This window comes from Adelges cooleyi, unplaced genomic scaffold, assembly GCF_023614345.1.
Source record: "Adelges cooleyi isolate 19-005CV unplaced genomic scaffold, UGA_ACOO_1.1 ACOO_flye_CR_arks_rails_tigmint_CR_PRNA_713, whole genome shotgun sequence".
NCBI lineage: Eukaryota > Metazoa > Arthropoda > Insecta > Hemiptera > Adelgidae > Adelges > Adelges cooleyi.
The window spans coordinates 112,682-138,410 of NW_026096419.1; the positions used below are offsets into that span (position 1 = coordinate 112,682).

Sequence of the window (25,729 nt, forward strand, 5' to 3'; positions counted from 1 at the left end):
TATTTCATTATACTCACTTTTCCACGTTTATTCTTTTTTAATGGTGATATAAGTTCTGCTACGCCTTCAATTTCTTGATCGTCACTACTATCCATTAGAATATATTGATGAACAAAATAATGAAAATGGATAAAACAAAATATCGTAAAAATACTAAAAAATAATCGTAGCCGTAGCGAGCGCGTGTGTATAGTTCGAGTATTGAGTATCGAGTAATCGAATCACGACGTATACAACACGTGCAGCCACGACGATCCCCACTACCGGTCCGGTTGTGCGGCTGTCATGCGCGGCTGCGACCGGTTTTCGTAGAGCGAGTGGGTCAACTTACGGTAAACAGAGTATAAGTCGCGATGACTATAGGTTTATTAAACACGATATTAAAACAAGTTAACAAAAAAATTATTTAAGAATACGAAAGTGCAAAAGTATAAAATATACTATGGCGTGACCAACTGCCGCAGTGCTGTCTGTTTGCGGAGGTGAGTAATAGTGGTTCGCTACAATATCAACGAGACGCGGTGTTTGTATTATAAAACATACGACCTTGTCACGTTGCTATGGTTTAGCGAAAACTTTGTCATTTTAAATATACTAATATATTTTGAACGTTCGGTCGAAATACTGTAAAACTATGTTTCGCGTGAATAATTTATTTTTAAAAAACGTCCTGACGGCAAGCCGTTTACAGTTGTTTCAACGTATGGACCGAAAGGTAAATGTTAAAAATAAAATGGTGTACACGCTATTTGTTTTGAAATTTAATGTAACGTTCTCGAGTTAACAGGAGTACACCCCGCTTAGACCGCAGTGGCCGAATAAATCCGATGACGAATATTTTAAGTTTAAGTTTGAGTTTTTGAACAGAGTCATAAAATGGGTGGCGCCTCCCAACGACACACTACCCGAACGGTGGACGTCACAGCCAAAAGTCAAGGTCACCGGTAGTGCAGCTTCGAAAGCGGACAAGAAGGACGACGAAGGGCCCCCAAAACAGCGTATTGTTGAAATCAAAGTACGGCAAAAACCGAAACAAATCGAAGACGAACAAAACCCACCCGAACCGCAACAACCGGGAGTAATCAAGTGTAGCTTGCCGATCAAGTATAGGTACGGACCGGCGGCTTACGAATCCATTAGACGGAATTTATTCGACCATGATAAAGAAGACTGCAAGAAAGAAGAAGAAAAACGAACTTCGCGATAACATTAACGACAAACGGATATACATGTTCGAGTATATTAAAAAACAATTTTAAACGTTGTATAAAATTCAATGTCTAATAATCACTGGGAAACAAGAAAATAAAGATCGCCAGTTTATTAAAAAAAAAAATTATAATAATCACTGTCACACCGCACGATGATAATTTATAATTTATTTCTTCTCAACGCCGGTAAAGACTTGAAAGTCTCTTTTGCCTTCTCATAATTAGGTAAAACCCATAAAAAATGGATTGCTGGATTAAATTCTATCCTGAAACAGGTAAAAATTAGCCAAAAGTAGTTGAATCAGTTCAGATTTTTCTTAACATTAGATCATAGGTTCCCAACCTTTTATGGACTACTGCCCCCTTTTCAAGAAAAAGAAATTCCAACGCCCCCTTTTCAAAAAAGTTATTTATTATAGTAATTTCATAGGTCTGTTTATACAAATACATAATACATGTTATGATAAAAAAAACATTTAATTCAGATGTGGAGCACTTCGTAGAAGCAAAAACAAGACAATTAATCGAAATTATTAGATAATAGAGAAATATAATGAAAAAAAGTCAATAAGAAATAAAAATATTAATGAGACGGTTGAGGTTGATGCAGATTTAACAATCTGTTAACGTCGGGTTTCATTTTAGTTAACACCAGTCGCAAATCTCCTCGCTCAGTGATTTGCAGTCTATTTCTTTTCTTAGATAGCAAATTAGCTACTGCACTAAAACCACGCTCAACCAAATATGATGAAGGAAATGCAATCAAAAATTTCTGTACTATTTCCCACAACCCAGGGTGAAGAGTTGATATTGATTTTTGGAGCCAGAACTCTTGGTATCCGTTTCTGAATTTCACTTTTAATTCTTCATTTGTTGTGAGTTCTATGAGTTCTTCTTCTAAATTTGATGATTTTGCTGTACCCGCATTTTCGAAAGGGTCTAAAATCCAGCTTGGTATACTCATATTTAAAATATCCTGGAAGCGCTCTGTAAAATCCACATGAAGAGCGCCCAGGTGTTGGCAGTAAGTCATTAAATCTTCTTTTCCTACCGATAATGCTGATAATGTCGGAAAATTGAGGAATTCACCTCTTCCTAGATTTCGTTTGAATAAAAGAAGTTTTCCCACAAAAGCAGCTATGACATTTTTGGTCTTTATCAAATTCAACTCATCACCTTGCAATTGTAAATTAACTTCATTAAATATTTTAAAAAGGTCTGTCATATAAGCTATGTCATTTTTGGACGCAATCAAATTTCCACGCAGTTCATCGTCTCTATTTTCAAGGAAGTCCAACACTGAGTGGAATAGATTGAAAAATCGATTGAGACAAACACCTTTCGATAGTCATCGTACTTCTGTGTGCAGCAACAAGCGGTTATAGTCTTCATCATTTTCACTACAAAGTTGCCCAAATAATCTGTCATTTAATGAATTGCTCCTTATCTTATTAACAGATCTAATAACGTAATGGAGCGACGTATGCAGGCGTTCATTAAGATTTTTTGCAACCAAGTGCTGACGATGTATAACACAATGTACAGTGAGTACATTTGGTACTGCTTGTTTTAAATGCGCAATGAAACCCTTATGACGTCCCGTCATTGCTGGAGCACCATCTGTAGCAACTGACAAAATATTTCTAATGGGAATTCCTTTTTCTTGAAAAAAAACATGCATGGTATTGAATATGGATTCTCCCTTTGTATCGGTTTCCAAATTTTTTGCAAATAATAACTCTTGGCAAATTTTTTCTTCTTTTATGAATCGGACGTAAGCCAAAAGTAGTGCTTTATTATTTGGTAATGTTGATTCATCGAGTTGAATGGAAAACTTGGAAGTCTGTAAGTACTCACATAATGATAGTTCAACGTCTTTAGCCATTTCATCGATTCTTCTTTGTACTGTATTATTACTCAAAGGAATTTTTTTGATGATATCTGATGGAGTCTTATGATGAAGGACAGTTTCAATTACCTCCTTGACTGCCGGGATTATTAATTCTTCACCAATTGTGTGTGGTTTTCGCGATTTTGCAATTAATAATGAAATATTATATGAAGCTCGTAATCCATCATTTTCTTGTTTAGAACACGATGCAAAAAGGTTCGATATAGTTGGCTGTTTTAAATATTTCTTTTCAAGTCCTTGAAAATAGGATAAATCTTTATCCTTCTTATCAGCATGAATTTTATTCAAGTGTTCTTGGAGTCTAGAAGGCTTCATGGCTTCATTTGAGAATACTTTCTGGCAAATTAAACACATTGGTAATAATTGGTTTGTGGGAGATTTCGTAAATCCATATTTTAAATATTCAATATTGTACTGACGACATTTTTTTTTAGTTTCAGACATTTTGTGAATTATAAAAAAATATAAAACTAAATATTATAACGGCTTCTTTACTTTATCAGTCCGCGTAAGAGTAGGTCACTGTCGAAGCGCACAAAAACAATAAGATAGTTGATAGTAGAAGACTAGAAAAGCTCTCCCTGCATTTTAATAAATAGATTTCGAACACGCAGCAACTTGTATGCGTTTGTTTGTTTGCGGTGCCGGTGCTTTTAACTTCAGAATTTATTTGATTGCGTAATCACGTCTTTGCTTAGCGTTTGCATAGACTTGTTACCGACAGCTTTAAAACGAATCAATAAGTTATCTAGTCTATATACCATTGACGCGGCCACACCGCGACTCAGACGGATGACGGGTGCTAACTACACCCGTCACCGCCGGATGGCGACCGCGTCCCCTGCTTGCCCAACTGTCCGTTAGGTCGCGCCCCGTTGGCGCCACCGCGGGTGGCGTGAACTGGGCCACGGCCGCCGCGGGCAACGACCACCGCCGCCGCCGCCGGGACACTTTTCGTTTTCACGGTCACGACGAACTATATTCATTTTTGTAGCCGTTTTTCCGACCACATTAATAAACTTGTTATAATTAATATTATTAGTAGTTTAACTTAAAAAAATAATCCACTCTTCTCCTTCGTTTACTACTCCATCACCATGCTTATCCGAATGTTTTTGATTTAACTTTAACCCTAGGTAAAATATTTTTCATAAAAATGGATAGGTATATTTTGAAAGTATTTTATTATATATTGAACTTCAAATCAAGTAGGTACACCGCGACCGCCCCCTTGACTGTCATAATACCCCCCATTTTTCTTTGGGTCTGCTAGCGCCCCCACAAAGAGCTCCAACGCCCACAAGGGGGCGATACCGCCCCCGTTGGGAACCTATGCATTAGATACTACCAAAGTTGTTAAAATTGTTATTGCGCAATTAATTTCTAAAATCACTTACTTAAACGTTTCCTCAGTGAAATCTAGTATTGATTTTCTGAAATATTTAAATTACAATACAAAATGAATAGTAATCAAAGCTCGAGATACGTGAGGGTGTCTCAACAAATATAAGCAATTTTCAACTATAATTAACATTTTTAAAACTACATAATAATATGTATTGAAACAGATTGATAAGCATCACCTCAGTTCGTCAACAGTCCCTTATCCGTCGCGTTCCACCTCCTTTGTCACTCGACTACCTGTTCGTCCCAGGCAAGCTTAGTCAGCCTTTTTCTTTCATCAACATCCAAATGCCTGCCCGTTGCAACCACAGTCATATAATTTGCCATCAGGTCTAGCGGTAAGGTTCCTGCTACAACCTGTAGAGCCGGATTGGACACTGTTCTATAGGCAGTGGTAATGCCTAACAGCGCTCTACGCTGCACTTTTTGCAATGTCATCCTCCCATAGGACTTCCTCCCTTAGTCAAATATATATTAATGCATTTCACTATTTCATCAATGACCATTTCCGGAAAAAATAGCTTCCAACAATCAATAATAGATTTTGCGTCTCGTGCCACTCTTTTTACGCCGGGTAAATGTAACACTATATTACGTCGACATGTACGACTATTACTAGGAGTACAACTTTCTTTATACCATTTTGTTACTTTATCTTTACATAAATAGTAACTGGAATTGTCTCGTATAAGTGGACTTCTGGATCGTGATCTTCATGACACTGAGGCGTTTTTTTTTTTTAAATATAGAACCAATGAGGGTGTTGTTATTCGTGATGAGCGATTTGGGGTAGTTAAATTATATATGAGTAACACGAGAGTAAAGTATCACGGATGATTATATTATTCGTGAAATATAAATACAGTGATATATAAAATAAAAGCTCCGTCCGGTGATCCAATGGAAGTGTCCGGTTCAGCTGCGGCGGCGGCGGTCGCGGCGGCAGCCAACCCGTCCGTGCGGCGAGCGCGGCCTGTCGGACGACTAGAAGGAAAGCGGCACGGGCGCCATCCGGCAGTGGCGAGTGTCATTAACACTCGGCCACCACCGGAGTCGCGATGCGACCGCGTCAAGGGGGAACTGTTTTCCACATGACTTCCCCTCATTAGCCGTCGTTTATTCACATATGTACATATATAAATACTGTTTTCGCAAGAAAATCCCCTTTACCCCTGCGGGCGGGGGGAGGCTCACATTTACATTTACATGACCGGTTTTATACAATTATTTACAATTATTACGCTATTATGTCACTCTTCCTCTAAGGAGTCGCTCCCGTTCTCTTCCGTCTTTTGTTTTCGCATCCATTATCGTGCCCACCATGCTGACGAATGCTGTCTGCAATTCAGGACAATCTGCATGCCAGGCCCTCATAACGCCTTACCCGTAGCTAGCAACAGCGAGGTCCCATCAGCCGTGACGATCTCGAAATATGATGAGGTGAGTACTGATCCTTTCGTTTTCTTAAAAATTATTGATGATTTGCTTTCACTCTTCACATATCCGTGCTCAAAAGCTACCAGATATGCTAGCTTCTTTTCCATCACATTAGGTCTCAGATGGTCCTTGTATTTCTTCGAGAATTTAAATTCATACGACTGCTCTTTCTGCTTCGTTATCAGTCCCACCAGGTCGTTAAGATCATTCTCCTCCGCATCTCTTTTCTCTTCCTCTTCCCTTCTCCTCCTTTCTTCTTCTCTCTCATTTCCTTCTTCATTTCCTCCACACGCCCCTTCATCTTCATCAGATTGGGACGTCTGGTTATCATCCTCATCTTGTGAATTCTCTTCTTCATCGCGTTCTGATCCTGAATCCTCAGTGTTCTTGATTTGGTCCTCAATCGACTGATTTCCAAACGCCCTATTCCCATTACTACCGCCTCTCGCTCCCCGTATCTGACGTGTTGGAGCCGCGTGCAACACTGCCTTCTCTCCCTCGTTGTAATCAAACCAATAACGAAAGTTGTACAATCTAAAAAAAAAAAATTGTAAATGATTTTACGTTGTATATTTAACGCAATTGCTATTTTGTTCTATGAAGTTTGGTGGACTCTGTGGTAATCCTGTGCCAACACCTACTGCTTAAAGGGCATTACAAGTAGAGAAAATGACTTAAATTTATTTGGCAGTATTCCTTATTCAAAATCCAAACTTACTTACAAAATGAACTTAAATGATTTAAAGTGGGATACGCCGGTATCGGCGTACAGTGGGACAAATTACGAATTTAAGTGGACAAACATTTTTTACTTTAAATATGTTGCCTAATGAGGTAAAAATAGATACAGAAATTGTTGAAGTTGACGAGTTACAATAGTGTTCATTTAGTGGTAAACTAATATTAAAATTTAAACCTATACAATTTTCATTATATTATTTGTAAACGTTTAACGTTCGATTTGTAGATATCCATTTTTTATTTAAAGTGCTATAGTAACCAGATATTTTGTTTTCCAAAATGTCATCGTATTTATCTAATGTGTCCCAGTTCGGTATTTTAGATTTTACAAAATTAAAAATAATTGATTTTGACGTCGCGGAAGATGGTTTAAATATTTTGTTATTGCTTCGTAACACATTACTATAATATCGTCACATTAATTATATTTTTAATGATTTCTGAATCATGGACATTTTGACCCTTTTAATATTTTTTGGAATGTTACATTTACCTACCTTTATGCGCTGTATTAAAATATATTATAACGTTTTGGCGCCAGATCGTTGTACTCATAATACTCATACGGTCATGCTGTTTAAAATTATTTACAGAAATAAAAAAATTATAAACTGTTTTACGGAATTAAAAAACGGTTCATATTCGTAGTTAAATTTATCTGTTATAGTTAAATCCATTTAACTCGATTAATATGGTTAATACCGATACATATATTTATTACAGTTTTATTGTGTAAAGAAGAAAAAGTATTTCATTCAGCTAGGTTTTCTAGGACGCGTTAATCAATAGTCATGACTCTTAATATGAGAACGAGTGTAATGATTTTTAGAGATTGCAACACATATAAAATATCACAATCTATTTTGATGTTTTACAACGTACTGCTGCCTCATTGAGTTGCCATAGTTTGGGTTTTAAAGTGTTTTCGCCTTACATTTAAACAAACAAATTATCATTAAATTCACTCTGAATGTTTGAACACTCTTAAATCATGTTTTGTGTTAAAAGGTTATTGGGAACGAAAAATCTCCAAGTTACACGGCATTTATCATGTAAATCTCTGGATCGAAGTGTAAGTTTTTTAGTGCTATGGCGTAATAGTTTTAAGTAAATATTCAAATAGTTTTTCCCGATATTCACAGGCTGTAGCAAGTAGTGTGCAGCCCAAACCGCAGTTGGTAAATCCAGAAAAAGATTCCGATTTATTTAAACATTTTTTCGCGGCCTTCAAGAATTTAGTGTCACCTTCTAAAGAACAATTACCCGAACGGTGGATATCGAATCAGGAAACGAATGCTAGTACATCGAAAGGGGTGGATTCAAAAAGGTGTATCGTCGAATGCAAAATACGACGAAGGCCTAAGAAAATCGAAGAAAAGCCACCTGAACCCCAGCAACAACCGGGAGTGATCAAAGTTTGGACCCCGACAAAGTATAGGTATGGGACGGCGATCAGCGAATCCATTACACAAACTTTGTTGAATGGACACAAGGTTTACAATAAAATAATTGACAAATAGAAAATCACGCGGACTGGAGAATATATTTTCGAGTAGAACAAAACACTTAAAAATAATAGTTCGATTGAAAATATAAATAAATTATAATTAAAATTCAACGGGAAAACACAAAATAAATTCGATGTCAAACAAATGTTCTACCGTTTAACTTATTAGTATTGTCGCACTTAGCCCTGATCACTACATAGTCCATCGTATGATATTTTCGTAATTGTATTTTTCGTTTTAGTAGGTCACTTTTTAAATTTTTAAAAAAAACATTAATCGTTGAGTGATAGTAAATCAATAGCATTTTTCGAACAGACGAGAGCAGCAGCTAGTAGAAGGGGAATGTATGTACTGGAACAATGGGGTAATTGGGGATTACGCAGGTTGCGATCGGATAATTCACAGCTGTCTTGTACCTCGCCTCACGTCTTCTTGTAGGTGTCTCGGCCGCCGCCCGGAGAATGGCCGTCGGCCGCCGCGGGGATGAATGGATGACGGTGTAACAATTAACTCCGCCTCGTTGACCCTATCCTTACCTAACCTAACCCAATCGGCAAATTTTAATGTATTATATTTAAAGAAAAAAAATCTTTATTATTTTTATCAAATTATATCAATTTTTATATTATTATTTTTAACAGCTAATTATTTTTATAATATTTAGCCTAACCTAACCTAACCTAAACTGCAAATTTAATGCATTATATTCAAAGAAAATTATTTTTATCAATTTTTGTATTATTATTTTTAACAGCTAATTTTTTTTAATATTCAACCTAACCTAACCTAACCTAACCTAAACTATTCATAAGCATAACGATATTTTTTTTAAAATAATAAGGATAGATATTTAGTTCATAGACGAGTCATGGTAATTTAGTTTAAATAAATTTAATAAATTCAATTAAATTAAATACATAGTTAACTAAAAAAAAAAAATGAGGATTTATTGTTTTTTTAAAAAAAAATTTCTTTTAGGTAAACTATTTAAGTCACAATCATACCCCTTAAAATCTAATATTAATAAAAAAAATTACATTAAATAACTCTGGTTTCTTAAATCTAATTTTAGTAAAAAAAAATTACAAGTTAACATATTCAATAGGTAGATCAACGTAATTTACGAACTTGTCTAATGTAAGCAGGCTCCAATTCCTGGCGATTGATCTATCGAGTGTGAGCCATCGGTACAGTGGACGTCTGCATTATTTACAATGCATTAAACGCATAAATGCGAAAAATCCATTAATATCGTTGATGGCATATGATCTTACCCCAAATTCAGGTTGTCTTTCTATGCCTACAAAAGTACTCCAACACGGGCGTTCATTGCATATATAATCGCAACTGTTGAAACGTTTACAACAATACGCGGCATTCCATTCGGTAAACGCACTTGAATATCGTCGTATATGATCAACCCCGTATTTTAGAAGATATTGAGATATACGTTCAAAAACATAACGTGAGGTAAACATATCGTTTCTTTTATAAATTTCTGATAGACTTGACATAGTTAATTTGCTAATATTTTAAGTTAAAAAGAATACACGGGTTGTTCACTGAAATGGTTAACAGTAAATGTTGATTTACGTATCTAATTATTTTCCAGGATATATAGATTAAAAAAAAATATTGTGTATGTACCCGAGAAGTTTTCTTTATAAATGTAGATAGTAAATTTACCGTTAGGTTAGGTTATACATGATGTAAAACTGAAGAATTTGGTTTGGTCACGTAAAGAACACCCTCCCCCCATGTGGCGACGTGTAAGGCCATTTTAAAATAATGTATACTATGTAAAAAAATATATACATAAAATTCGTTTCGGTCAAGTCAGGGTGTGTAATATATCGTCAGAAAAGGTCAACCCCGTTATTTTCTTTATAAATATAAATCGTAAATTTACCGTGTAACCATGTTACCGAAGAATTTGGGTTGTTTGCTTATAAAAACCTCCCCATGTGGCGATGCGTATGGTCATTTTAAAATAGTATTTACGTGTAAAAATATATACATAAATTTCGTTTCGGTCAACGAAAGGTCTTTCCATAGAATCTTATAACGCACTCAAACAAAATCAGGTTCAGACCAGTTGCTAGTAGATGCAATCTGAAACGAAATATCATCCCTTCCAACGAGTTGGGAGGGATGATTACTTTGCTTGTTGGAGGGAGGTTATGATTTAATCTTAGACCATGCTAGTGAACCAATATTTCTAACAACGTTAGATTTGGTTCTACAGCGAAAACGTTAACAAGTGCATCTTAGTTTTCACTCCGTTAAAATATTACATTTATTTTTCAGTGTTTAATTTTAATATTATCGGTTTTGTGTTTTTTTAAAAACAAATTATCATATTAATATTATTATTATTGCTAATTTTAAATATATTTTCGCTTTCGCATAAATTTAACATACTAACGCATACAATATATTAACGCTTATATAAGATATTGCTTACTAACTGTATAACGCAATTCATTTTTTTTTACGCATTTAACATAATATATTATTATTAATCAATTATTATTATATTATTAATATTATATTGATCATATTCAATTTTTAATCATGTATCAATGTAATATTTGTAAAAAGGTGTACTCTTTAAAGCATAATTTAAACCGTCATCTTAAAACTCATGATGGTGTTCGATTTTACTGCGGTGAATGTGAATATGATTGCGAAACTAAAATCAATCTTACTCGACACTGCAAAAGGAAGCATGGTATGTGAATTATTTAAAATAAGATGCATTTTTTTTAATTTAAAAAAATTTAGTGATTTAATTAAATAAATATATATTTTCATACAGCCGAAGCTGGTCAGGATGGAAGACACGAGTGTTTACAGCAACGTACTAGCGTTATACAACACACATCCAACATCCAGAAATTAGGTTAGTATAAACATTTTTTTTTTGTAAAATAGTAAATATTATTAAGTAAATTTTTTTTTTTTTAGGACAAAGGGACACATCACATGAAAGCTTCTTCGATAGTGAAGGTGATGAATTATGTATTCAAGCGTATGATAATATTCCAACAACATCAGCAAATTTACTGGACTGCATACAGACTCCCGAACATATACAATCAAACTCGGCAAGTGGATCAGGTTAGTCAATAATATAGTTTTTTACAAGTGAAACGATAGGATATGGTTAGATTAAAATTTAGTTAATAATATATTAGAAATATAAATCTAATCGTTTAAATAGATATTATTACAACTTGGTTAAATTATTAGTAAAACCATTATTTTAATTTGTTTTACGATTAAATGTATAAATATTTCTCATATTAATTAAATAGAACTCTGCAAAGTGATTTACAAATTTTAAACGATAAACTATTTATATAAAAATCGATCACCGCCTACGATCGTTTTTTATTTTAACTGAAATTATTTTTAAACGATAAAATATTTACATAAAAATTGCCTATCTTCCACGCCTGATATTTTTTTAGTTTTTATTTAAGTTGATTAAAAAATTATAGTAAACGTATTATATTAAGTAGGGAATATTATTTTATTATTAGGTGTAGGTAAACGACAAAGAGACAACATCAACCAATCTAACACCCGATTGAAACGTCATCGACTAGCTGCTACTCAAGTAGATGGATTTGTTTTAACTAACAGTGGATTCAACGGGCTTTGTAAAACTTTCTACAGAAGAAATTTTAATCAGTTAGCTGATTATGACTCTTTCCTGGCTGATACCAAACCGCAACTATTCGAATTATTAAGAACACTTGTAGCCGAAAATGCGGTGAAGTATACATTAAAACTAGAATCGACGTATAAAATTCCTTCTACAGAAGTTTTGGAAAATAGAGCATTCAAGACATCAGCAAGAACTCTATTCCAAGACACAAACATTGAATCAGCAATAGACGAGGATTTTGCTAAGTTAATTTCGGGTTTTCTTTAGAGAAAATTGACGGTGTGCTACTCGATATATTTAAATATACACCCCTTGGAGGTTCAGCTTTTATACCGCTTCCGGAAACAATTGAAAATCGTAAGGCAACAATAAACGTACAAAATAATGACAATATGTGCTTCAAATACAGCATTATGGCTAAGGACGTTACTGCACCAAACCCCAGCCGTATCACACATTATCAGAATGTACCAAGCAGACACAATTTTCGGGAATTACAATCCCCATGCCATTATCTGAGGTGAAACATTTTGAAAAAAATAATCCAGGGGTATCGATTTACGTGTACGGCTTCAAGAAGGGGAGTTTAACGTATAAAAATAAATCTAAGAATAACAACGGCCAGACGTCTCAAAAAGCAGAAAAAAACGAATTCATTATTATCCCGTACAAGGTGTGTGACCGTGAACTACCCGATCATTACGATTTATTATATTTCAGCAACGGAGAGGGAGTATATCACTACTGTTACATCAAGAATCTTGCAAGATTGATTGGATGTCAATTGTCTAAAAACACCAAGGAAAAAGCCATCTGCAGACGCTGTTTTAAGGTGTACATCGATGAACCGGGTAAAATTGATAAAGAAGCTAGACTTGAAGATCATAAACGAATATGCGTCAAGAACGAGTCAGTAACTCCAATTCTACCACCGCCAAATACGTACATGCAGTTTGAGAACTGGGGTAACACACAAAAACTCGATTTTGTTATTTACGCAGATTTCGAGTGTTTGTTGAAGAAACCTGTAGGGGATAACCATTTTGGGAAAACAACTGTCACTCAAGAACATGTTCCCATGAGTTATTGTTATTTAGTTAAAGCTAGCGAGGATGTACCAACAGAGCTATTGGATCAATTCGGCATACCACAATCCCCGGTTGTATTCAGAGGTAATGCAAATTCTGAGGCTAACGATGTACCAAAGCATTTTATACAGAGCATTACTGATGTGGCACGTAAAATTGAACAGCTTTTATAAATCAACACTCCTATATGTATGACATCACAGAACGAAAGTAACCATAAGTCTATCGTGAACGGTGGTAAATGTCCTCTTTGTAAATGTAAATTTTCATTAACAAATAATCCGGTACGTGATCACCATTTAAGCGGTAGATATAGACAGACTGTCTATAATAGGTGTAACTTAAAGATCAAACTTCAAAGTTCGTAAGTTGCATAATGCATAATCTCCCAAGTTATGATAGTCATATATTAATAAACGAATTAGGGCACGATCCGCATACAATAAACGTTATTCCGAATAGTGAAGAAAAATTTATATCTTTTTCAAAATATATTTCGAATAGGTTTTCCATACGTTTTCTGGATAGTTATCGTTTTATGGCTAGTAGTTTGGAAAAATTAGCCAATAAACTTGCTCGATCCGATAAGACAAAGTTCCGTTCTGTGATAAATGCATATGGTGAAGATGATTTGGATATGGTTACTCGTAAAGGTGTTTACTGTTACGATTATACTGACTCATGGGAAAAATTGGAAGAACAGTGTCTACCGCCTATAGAACAGTTTTACAGGTGAATTATAATAATTATATTACATAAAAAAAAAATAATAATAATAATAAAATAAATTAAAAAGGAGGAGGGTCTTGTTTTAAAAAAGGTGCATAGGGTACTTCAATTTGACCAAAGCCCTTGGTTAGCTAGCTATATTTCACTCAATACGGAAATGAGGAAAAAAGCAACCGATGATTTCCAAAAGGACTTCTTTAAACTTATGAACAACGCAGTTTTTGGTATATGTGTATATATAAATATATTTAAAAAAAATAATTTTTTTAAAAAATAATATCATCTTAATTATTTTAATAGGTAAAACCATGGAGAATGTGCGCAATCGCATGAAGATGTCTCTTGTTTGCAATCCTGTAGCTTTTCAAAAACTGATAAACAAGCCTACATTTAAGGGTATAACGCAATACAATGAAAACTTGTATGCGGTACACCTCCACAAGGCAGTTTTAACTTTTGATAAACCTATTTATGTAGGATTTACTGTCTTGGAAATCTCCAAGACTTTAATGTATAATTTTCATTACAATGTAATGAAAAAATACTATGGATGTGACATAGAACTGTTATACATGGATACAGGTAATACTATTATTATTATTTTTTTTTTATTGAAGAACTATTATATAAATTTATTATTAATATTTTCAGATTCTCTAATGTATTTAATTAAGACAGATGACTTTCACCATGATATGCTAACCAAACCAGGTTTTCTGGAAAAATTGGATACATCTAATTTCCCGCCATCTCATCCGTGTTATAGAATTGAGAGAAAAAAAGTTCCCGGAACTTTCACAGGTTAGTTATACAATATAATAGTTTCTTTTTTTAATTGTATATAGATAATAATTCTAATATGTTTTAGATGAGACTGGAGGTGAAATAATCTCAGAACAAGTGGCTCTAAAACCAAAATCGTATGGTTATATACAGGTTGGACATGAGCATATTAAAGCTAAGGGCGTTGCTTACCATGTAATAAAGAACCACATGACATTTGAGGATCATATGGATTGTTTATTCCAAGGTATCAATGGAAAAGATCCTGCTGCATTCAATCCATACCGTACGATGAACTCATTCCGTTCTTATAAACATAATATTAAAACCATTTCAACCCTCAAGCTAGTGTTAAATCGACATGACAACAAGAGAGTTGTATTACCTGACCGTATACATACTTTACCTTATGGACATTATAAACTAATGTAAGTTATAAAATCATTAGTTTGTTATAACAAAATTTACTAATATAAGCAATTTATTTAAACATAGGGAGATGGCTGAAGAAGAAGAAGAAGAAGAAGAACTATAATTTCCAATTTATTATTACGTTTATAGATTTTGTTATTTTTTTTTTTTTTCACCCTTTTATTTATTTTTTGTTTTGTTATATATATTCTCTATACACTTCAGTTTTGTGCAAATGATCTCTCCCACTTCTGATTGTTGTAGTGAGAATATGTAAATAAAATTTATTAATATTCCCTTCCCCTTTTTTTTTCCACTTTATAACAATAACAATGTTCAAATTTATGATAATAAATATATATATATAAATAATATCTTTACATGTATGTTATATTCGTAATATAAATAAAAAAATAAACTACTAAATTATAATAAATAAATTTTTTTTTATTAAAAATAAAGTTAAATTAAAATACATTATAATATACTAGGTTATGAGATGTTTACAAACCAATTTCGTAATGCAAACATTTTATAAAAAGTACAGTGTTTAGGGTTTAAATTCATATGAAATAAACATGAAGGATATGATTCTTCAGTGGTTAGTTCCGATAAGCGAGGGCATCCGATGTCTTCAAGGTTAATTATTTGGATATGTGGTATAAACTGATGTAAAATAACTTTTTTCTGGAGCCCTTTGACATAGATGATTGTAAATGTTAAAGAATTTAAAATTCTCGATATATCTTCTGCTTCAACGTCTCCGTATTGAGGTGTCATTGAGTGATGGTTTCTAGCTAGCCACTTGTTAACGTTTCGAGTGTTTTTGTTTGAAGTTTGTGTAAAGTTGTACTTAAATATCCAATGTTGTGTATTCCATGTGTCAGTTGCAATTACAGATAATTCTTTTATTAAATAATTAGAGTCTGGTGACATAATACATTCCATATCCAAAATAGCAGAAGTCATTATGAAAAAATAAAACAACTAATTTGCCGGCTTCTTAAATCCTGATTTATCTGCGAGAAACACTTCTAAAGAACTTAAACGGCTTAATATATGTTCATCTAATTTTCGAACATCGTTTTGGTCTTGAATACTATTAAGAATTTCTACGATTGTTTTATCAGTTGTATACTTAAAAATTTCATTATTATCATTGATTTTTTCTATAGTAGTTTCTATAGATTTAATTTTTTCAAGGTTATCTGATGTTGTTTTCTGTATGTCATACAACTGTTTTGTAATACTTGAAATTTTATTATCGTTATTTTTATAAGTTTGCTATTACCGTCAAGCGATGAAATTACATTGTTTATAAATGTATTAGCAGTCTCTCCAAACACGTTCATAGTCAACGTATGACTGGCTATGGTTGCTTTATATCAGCCCTATTTATCCAACTATTTTCGGTCAATGGAAATCCTAACCATTTAACATACAATTTAGATCCTCTAGTTCGAACAACTTTTTCCACTAAGTAGTCATGTGGATAGTTGGTTTTGGACAATTCTTCGGTGTAGAAACAACCCGATATAGGATTATTTTTATAATCTTTAAGTAAATAAGTGGGGGGATCTGTTTTGTTGACTTTAGTAATACAAAACACCTCAGTAGACCAATTCGGAAGGTATTTTTTATGGAAGAAACTTTTATAAATTGATATTCTGACGTTATCACCAATTTTAAATCTGATTTTTTTTATATGGAATCACACGTTCGCGTAATTTAACTAGTGAAGGGTTTGCATTAGCTTGTGCAGGTGTTAATCCTATAGATCTGTGTATAGTATGATTATATTTTTCGGTTATTAATGGTAGAATATCTAACCAGTTATATGAACCCCTAGCTGTGAACTCTCTATACATAAGATTTTTGAGCGTTCTATTAAATCTTTCGACGATGCTGGCTTTCAAAGCTGAAAAGGTAGAATATCGTTTTACTTTATATTTTTCAATTAATTTATCAAATGATTTTGAGTAAAATTCTGAGCCTCTGTCCACCTGAAGGAGTTTAGGACATTGAATATTAAATATTTTAGTCATTGCTAATGTAACTTTTTTACTGGTTTTAGATTTTAAAGGTGCTGTGTATGTGTATTTAGTATAACAATCTAATACTGTGAGTAAATATTTATACCCCTTATTAACGTTCGCATAGTGTACCATTTCACATAAATCTGCTTAAAACAAATAATTTTTTCCATATAATACAACCTTCCTTCTAAAATAATTTCTTCTTGCAGGCCTGTGTAGTTCGTTAGCAATTTCCCGTTTAGACATCGGGAATTCGTTTAATTAGTATAGACTGGAGTAGCTCTTGCCAAATTAATGTGATTTCATTCGAAACACCTGTATTACCTGCTGTTTGTGAAGCTAATAGTAATTTTAAACGTTCACACAAATCGTTTGGATTTTTCCAAAAAATTAGTTCTTTCTTAACGTTTTTTCTTAGCGTTAAAGTAAGATATTCACCTTTGGCGAATAAACCAACAATGAGATTATATTTTTTTCCTCCTTTGCGAATTTGTGTTTGGTTTTTATTCAGATAAACACTTGATTTTATTAACATACTTTTATAGTTCCCTAAATCTGTCTCAGTATAGTTCATAGGGTTTTTTGAAAAAAATAACTCCAAAACACCTGTGGTTAAGGGGTATGATATTTTATCTAAATAAACTGATTCTTCTTTAGCCTCAAACACTAACGCACAGACTCCGAGAGTAGTTTTACCATTTTTATGTTGTACAGGCCCATAAAGTTTATCCGAGTTACTAGATTCTAACCATGTTCTTATGCGTTCGTTAATAAAGTCTTCCATGTCTATCGCATCAGGGTTTTGATCTTGTGTCGATGAGGTCACTTCTGTACCTGCTTGCATAGATTCATTTACTATGTTTTCTTTTGATTTAATTTTAGTTAATTTTATATCCGTTAGTTTTTGCAGAGGTTCAATTATAGGATTTAGGTTTTGCCTTATAACATGATCGGTTCTAGCATTATTTTGTTTAAGATCTTTAAATTTTTGTTTAATATTTTCTCTAGCCTGTATTAACTCTTTTAATAAAGTGTAACTTTCCTCTGCCATGTTTGATCGATAAATTAATAAATAGTTATACGAGTTGTACTCTATATAGTAACAAACGTATCGAAATTGAGCCTATACCGTCCGTTATCTCTCTCATCGTCTTTGCTAATAACTATAAAATTATATTTTTCACGATTCCAACAAGTTGTACAAAACTCGTTAAATTGATTATATGACATATCGGTAGCTACATGATCATTGTAAATATGTTTTAAGTTGGTCTGATCCATTTTGAATACCACAAGAAAATTTGCATTATCACGAAGAATTCTTTTATCTAAATATGAATAACTTTGTGCACAATATAATAAATCCAACTTATTATGTCTACCGCGAGCAAAATAAGCACGTATAACACCTTGACTTTCTGTTAAAACGTCATCAAAAATAAATGTGCTTTCAGGTAAAGCTTTCTCAGGTGGAATTACAGTATCGCTTTCCTTAAAAGTAAACATATTCATGCCATCAATACCGGATATAATATCCTTTAACATTTTATATTTTGGCTGATCTACAGTTTTCGAGTATAAATAAATGTTTTGAAACTTAATCCCATTAATGTTAGTAAGTAAAGAGTATACGCAGTTGGTTTTACCCCCTCCAAAAGGGGCTAAAATTAAAGCGCGTACGGAATTTGGTAATAAATATCCATTTTTAGACTTAGTCTGATACATCTCCGGAGGATCTGCGTTTAAAACTGAAAGTTTAATAGTTTGCGGTAAAAAAATCATAACGGTATAAATATATCTGGTTAAAAACGTAATGGCTCATATGATGTCTATACGTCGAAAGAACAACAACAAAGGTGGTGGTATACTAAACACTGCTATAAATAATCTTCCATTTGAATTACATTTGCCCGGATAAAAGTAATTGAAAAAAAATTAACCATAAAAATAATGATTAAAACTAATAAATATATATTTTTTTTTATTAGATTCGCAGGTCCTGGGACTAAATTAAAAGAAAGGCTTGCACGGGGTGATAGAGGTGTGAATAAATTAGATGAACTCTGTCGAGAACATGATATTGCATACAATAATAGTAACTCTCTGAATGATAGGCACAAGGCTGATAGATTATTAGAAGATAATGCTTGGGAGTTAGTTAAATCTAAAGACGTTGGACTTAAAGAAAAAGCCGCTTCTTGGTTAGTAACTACTGCTATAAAAGCTAAACGGAAGTTAGGCATGGGGATTTATTATAAAAAAGCTGTATCCGCAGCAAAAAAAGCTGTTAAAAAGAGTACAGAGAAAAACATGGTTAAATTGGCTAAAATCGCTATAGTAGCAGCTAAAAAGGTTATGGGTAAAAATAAAAAAAATAAATCAGTACCTAGAATAATAGCTATTCCTAAATCTGGAGGGTTTTTACCCATTTTACCTCTGATAGCTGGTTTAACTGCAGTTGGATCTTTAGCTTCCGGGGCTAATAATATTGTTAAAACTATTAATGATTTAAGGGCTTCTAAAAATACAACTGTAAAGTTGGGAAAAGGATTGTTTTTAACACCTTATGGACAAGGAAAATATAAGTTAGGAAAAGGATTATTTCTAGCACCTAAATCATCAGGGGCAGGAATAAAAAAACCTAAAAGTACTAGACGAGGAAGTAATTCAAAAAACTAATATCAGAGCTACCCAAACGTGCATTATTTGATTTTGAAATTAATAAATGTGCACGTCTTTTAAAAATACCCCATTACAGGGGAACCTGTTGTAGAGACACGTTGCCTGTTCATACAAGAAGCCAAGAAGCTTTTGTTATTAATTTATCTCTCTCGGTTGACGCAGGTACCCACTGGGTGGCTCTTAAGAAGAACTTTAACCACGCTTATTACTACGATAGCTTTGGCTTAGAACTCCCGCTTGAAGTTCAGAAATATTTAAAAAGTTGTAAAATTATTTATTATTGTGAAAAACACCAACGATATAATACATATAACTGTGGACACTTGTGTTTAAAATTTTTATCGGAAGCATGACAACTTTAACACTTAACAGTAATTCTTCTGAATTAACATGTGAATTTTTTCCTCCTATAGTAGTTGTTAATAGTTTAGAATTAGGTCTTTTAAGCCTTCAAACAAACAACTCTATACCAAACATCAAACCTGGATGTAACCGTATTGGTGTAGTACGTGATAACGCCCTTGATACAGTTACTAACATACAGTTAATAACCATACCTACAGGTTCTTATGAAATAGTGAGTCTAGAAGCAACCATTAAACCACTATTATCCGATATAGTTACATATTTTGAATTAAAAGCTAACACTGTTACTTTGAAATTGATTTTTCTATGGTCGATAGCATAGGTAGCTTATTAGGTTTTGATACTGGGATAATATATAAGCCCGATGAGAAACATGAGTCTCAGTGTATTGTTAACATTACAAAAGTAAACTGTATAAATGTACAGTGTACCCTAATAGCATCTTCATTCGATAATGGAACTTAAAGCCATATTATTCATCAATTCTATCCCACAGTTGCTGCAGGTTATAAGATAATAGAAGTACCTCGACATCTCATTTACTATCCTCTTATTACCACATCTATATCAAATTTGCGTATATTGTTAACTGATCAGAACGGTGACTTGATCGATTTTAGAGGTGAACCAATCACAGTTCGACTACACATTAAACAGTTTATATAAAAAAAAATAAAAAAAATGGGTTTGAAGTTTTCTAATATAAATAGGACGACAATCTCTAAACGATTCTATTAAACAACAGAATCGCACCAAGACAACTACAAAACGTAAACACCTTAAGAAATCTAGAAATATTAACAGAAAAAAAACTTAGCAAATCTAATTTGAAATTTTTACGGTCGTTAAACGCACTCTAATTATGGATGATATTTATCTTGACGTGTCATCAGGATGTGTAGATGAATGTAAAATTATTGATAAAGAATTTCACTCGTTTTTACCATTCTCTACTTCTGCTCTATCAAACAACGATGAAATTCGTATAGCAGTTCAAAATTCAGATAGTTATACTCTTCCAAGTGAGAGTTATATTTATATTGAAGGTAAATTACAAAAGCCTTCTAACGCTACAGGATCGGTTCGTTTTATAAACAATGGGTTGGCATACCTGTTCTCCGAAGCACGTTATGAAATTAACGGTGTTGAAATTCAAAAAGTACGCAATCCAGGTATAACGTCTACTCTTAAAGGGATGTGTTCGTATACTCAATCAAACGTGTATACTTTAACAGATAGCGCATTCGACGGCGTGAAATTTGATAATGAAAAATTTGCACAAGAAGACTATTTTTCCGAAATTATCCCACTGAGTCATTTATTTGGTTTTTGTGAAGATTATAAAAAAAATTATGAATTGTTCACATCAATTAATATTGAATAGAGCATCGACAGATTCGAACGCTTTACAGATATTCGAAGAGGAAGCTGCTAAAAAAACAGCTCTTGTTGGAACAAAAATAATTCTTTCTAAAATTGTATGGAAAATGCCGTTAATTAAAGTTAACAATAAAGAAAAACTCGGTCTAATGAAAATATTAGATAGTCGAAAATCGATTGAGGTTCCATTTAGGACTTGGGAGCTATCTGAATATCCTACACTCCCAATAAATGCACGTCACTCATGGTCTGTACGTACATGTAACAAATTAGAAAAACCAAGATATATTGTTGTAGGATTTCAAACTAACCGTAAAAATGGACATTCATCCATGTCCGTTTTTGATCACTGCAATCTGTTTAATTTAAAAGTGTATTTAAATACACAAGTGTATCCATATGAAGATTTTCGTGCTGACTATTCTAAAGGATTATTTTCACTTTTCTATAAAGCATATACCGATTTTCAAAAATCTTACTATGACCGAGATAGCGTTGCTCCACTTCTTAATAAAAATAATTTTTTAAAGTTTATGCCTGTGGCAGTCATTGATCTTACACACCAGGATGATGAACTTAAAGTTAGCACAACAGATTTGAGAATTGAATTTGAAGCTTTAGAAGCTTTTCCTGCAAATACCTCAGCGTACTGTATGATTCTACACGATCAAATTATTACTTATAACCCTTTTTCAGGTGATGTTTGAAAATTGTAACGTTTTTTTTAACTATATTTAATAATTTGTATTAATTTAATTGTTTTTAACCTTATATTGTATGAGCTTATTTCATGTAACTATATGTAGTGTAATATACCTTATATGTTAAGAGATTATTTTAAATAAAAAAAATAAAAAACATTTGTATTTTAAAATAAATTTTTTTTTACTTTTTATTTGAAACGTAAATTACAATAAAATCATATTTAAACAGTATAGTATACACTTAGAATTCAAGTTTTCGAGGTGCCCATGTTGACTTCTCCGTGTGTTTATAGTTGTCGTATGCTTGTGTTGAAAAGGAGAAGCATTGTGATTCTTCTTCACCACGCCAATCGTATCGAGTTGGACCATCATTTACATCGATTGCCTTTAAAAAAAATTATTTTAAATTAATTAATTAAATAATATGAAAATTTTTAAAATAAAAAAAATGTGTACAATACCTTGGGCATGTCATTTCGGTCAATTATTTTCTTCATCCAGACGTCAGCCAATTCTTCAGCAGCAAATATTTGAATTTCACTAATATAATTAGCATCGTTCATCGGCTCTATTGCTGAAGTTATAGTAATGCATGATACCTCCATTATACATCTTAACAACTCTGTTCTGCTTGTTTCCTTGGTTGGGAAGAAACAGCCCATGTAATATTTTATAATCATTTCGATTTGTTGATACACGTTTTCCGTTGTAATTGCCAAGTGTTTTTCAACACATTCATGAACAATATATTCTAGTTCAGCCAGTTTCACCAAATCTCTACGGTTAAGTAGAATGCGACATCCATTTATAGTTTGAGATTCAATAACCAGCACATTTTCATCCTTATAAACCATTTTAGTTAATGAAAGATTGGTGTCTGAGAGAAATGTAGTCTGTGTATTTTCAGGCTTCTCCATGACGCTTGATAGTATATCACCCATTAGTGTATATATAGTTTTCATATAGTGACTTGTTATGCTCACATACCACGACGGTGTAATGATATGAATCATTACACTAAATGATTTTTTCGGATCAAGCCCAATTTGTATAAATTTCCGATCGTTGAAATCCAATGTATAACAGCTGCATCCAATCAGGTCATTTGGCGGAGTCGGTGGAATGTAGATGTACTTCTGCTTCTTGTAGACTGGTGCGATCGATCCAGCCATGATGTATGAATTAAAGTAATTTGTTTAAGTGTAAAAAAAAAAAACTAGACACTGGAAACTTCGATTCACTTTTAAACGTTGTACTGTAGAGCTCGAACACTAAACGATGAATGTTTTAGCACCATAGAACATCCCTAGTGCAAACGAATTGTTAAATATACCATGTGGGGAGTTAGAAACATTAAAATTGTAGCATTTAGTTATTGGAAGGGAGATTTCTTTAAAATACTGTTAAAAATGCCTACTCTGATCTTAAACCTGTCGTTTCCTGTTGAGGCATGTAGACACAACTGACGGTGTACTGTAGATGCTATATGTTTTTGTGTATTTACGACTTTTACCCTCTTATAAAATTACATTGTCCATATATAATATAACCAATGCATTGATTTTAAACATGGCGTATCCTATCGATACATCTAGGAACAACTGACGGTACAGTGTAGATGCCATATGTTTTTGCGTGTACACAGTTTTCACCCTCTTGAAAGGGTGCATTATTGATATAATATTATATTAGAATTGGATAGTTTAAAAACCACCTTCTTTGACCTTAAACATATCATATCATGTCGAGACATGTAGACCCACATGACGGTAAACTGAAGATGCATATGTGATTTACGTGTTCATGTATTTTTTTGTCGTTGTATATAAGATACTTTGTCGGTAACCTTGGGTGTGTGGTCTGGATTAATCGTTTCTATAACACTATGGTTAGTAAGAATTGTAAAAAAAAAAAAATCTGACCATAATATTTACATAATTTCACAGGTTGATGCTGCTGAGGTCAGGAATAGGGTCAATTGAGTGTTAGCCAAGTATCTAGGTAGCAAGTCCGAGTTTATTCTTACACAATAAACATACAAAACAAAACAAAATTGTCACGAAGACGTTTTTAGTCGAAGTCCAAGTGAAAGTGTTGATAGACGGCGGCGGCGGCTGCGGCCAACCCGTCCATCCGGCGAGCGCGGCCTGTCGGACGACTGGAGGGAAAAGCGGGCGCGGGCGCCATCCGGCGGTGGCGAGTGTGATTAGCACTCGCCCACCACCGGAGTCGCGATGCGACCGCGTCATACTCCCCCCCCCAGTCCGACAGGTCGGGCTTCAATCCGGAAGAACTAGCGGGGTAGCCCCCAGGAACCCGTTGATGGCCGGCGTGACCTCCATGACCTCGGTGCAGGCGATGGCTGGGCTGACGGTGGCTGCTGGTCGGGCGTGGTTGGCGTGACTGAGTCCGTGCCGCGGCGAGTGGGTGTCATGGGTGACGTCTGGGCCAATGGTTGGTGCTGGACGGCAGTCATCGGCGCAGGCGACATCTGGGCCAACGTGGATTGCTGGACAGGCGTGGTTGGGGCGGACGGCGTCTGAGCCGGCGTTAGACGGGACAATGACCGTCCGGATCCGTGGTCATGTCTGTGGGGTCGTTGGCTGCTGGGCTGGTTGCGGTTCTGGCCAGAGGTCCTATGGCTGGGACTTCTAAGTCTGCTATGGCTGTAGCTGTGTTCGGAACCGGCCAAACTCATTACCCGCATTCTGTCCATGAATGTTTTATTCGGGTTTGCCATCCTTTGGCGCCTCTCCGGTACAACGTTTGTGTCCTGGTCGGACTTGTTGTAACCGGGTTTGCGCTTTCGGGTTTTTGGGAGCACTCCCTTTTTACAGGGTAACACCCCGAATTTACCGAAAGAGTTCCCTCCCCCACCGGAAAGAACGAGGTTTTCACCGGACGTTCGGCCGACATCTCCGGACACCGGATGTTTTTCGTTGAAACTTTCGGGTTTCCCCGGTTGTTCGGTGAGAGATCGAGTTCTCATTTGGTGTTGCCCGGTGAGGGTTAGATGTCGGGTACTTTGCATCACTCCCTTGTGGGGTTCTTCCGTTTTACGGTTGAAGGGGTTGGCACATGCACATGTGTCACACCTTGCAACGTATCGACGGACCGACTCCCGTATTTTGGGCCAATAGAAACGTCTACAGAGTGCTCTGTACGTTTCTTTCCAACTTGGAAATCCGGACGTTTCATGGTCGTGATATCTCCTCAAAAGATTATCAGCCATTACGGACGGTACTACGGTTACATAGTCTCCGAGCGTCTCCGGGCCTTTTAGGAGTATACCATCTTGCATGTGATAATACTCGTGTAGGCGACGAAATACTGGGCTATCGCTTTGCAATTTCCGAATGCACTCGGATATAACGCGATCTTCGGCCTGCCACTTACGTATTTCATGTACGGAGATATTTTTCGGGTTACTTCGGTCCATTATGGCCCCGAATTTATGTTTACCCGTATTATGGCCCTTTACTCCGTTTTGCGGAAACTTCACCCGTCCATTAGCCTTCATAATCAATGCAGACTGTGTGTCTTGGTCAGACTTGCAACATTGATTAAGACTTTTGGCAGTGGGTGAAGTTTTTCTACTCACTCCGTCAAGCGGAAACTGCCGAACGACTTGTTCGTCCTGGTCGGACTTGACGTCGGTAGTATA

The 25,729-nt window shown here is 34.5% G+C and overlaps 1 protein-coding gene and 1 pseudogene across 1 annotated transcript; one reads left to right on the top strand and one right to left on the bottom strand.

Moving 5' to 3' along the window:
• Positions 1 to 1,782: 1,782 nt before the first annotated feature.
• Positions 1,783 to 3,438, bottom strand: LOC126845212 (SCAN domain-containing protein 3-like; annotated as a pseudogene).
• A 10,473-nt stretch (positions 3,439 to 13,911) lies between these two features.
• Positions 13,912 to 15,069, top strand: LOC126845209 (uncharacterized). Its single transcript, XM_050583809.1, has 5 exons — positions 13,912 to 13,927; positions 14,004 to 14,285; positions 14,355 to 14,504; positions 14,572 to 14,914; positions 14,982 to 15,069. Exons 2-5 carry the CDS (start codon positions 14,012 to 14,014, stop codon positions 15,019 to 15,021), a joined length of 807 nt encoding a protein of 268 aa, XP_050439766.1. The 5' UTR covers positions 13,912 to 13,927; positions 14,004 to 14,011; the 3' UTR covers positions 15,022 to 15,069.
• Positions 15,070 to 25,729: the final 10,660 nt, after the last annotated feature.

Excerpts from the sequence above, each read along its gene's own strand:
- LOC126845209 (XM_050583809.1), top strand. The coding sequence starts at position 14,012 with ATGGAGAATGTGCGCAATCGCATGAAGATGTCTCTTGTTTGCAATCCT. Across the intron at positions 14,286-14,354 it reads ACTGTTATACATGGATACAG|ATTCTCTAATGTATTTAATT; the intron begins GTAATACTATTA and ends TAATATTTTCAG. Across the intron at positions 14,915-14,981 it reads TATGGACATTATAAACTAAT|GGAGATGGCTGAAGAAGAAG; the intron begins GTAAGTTATAAA and ends ATTTAAACATAG.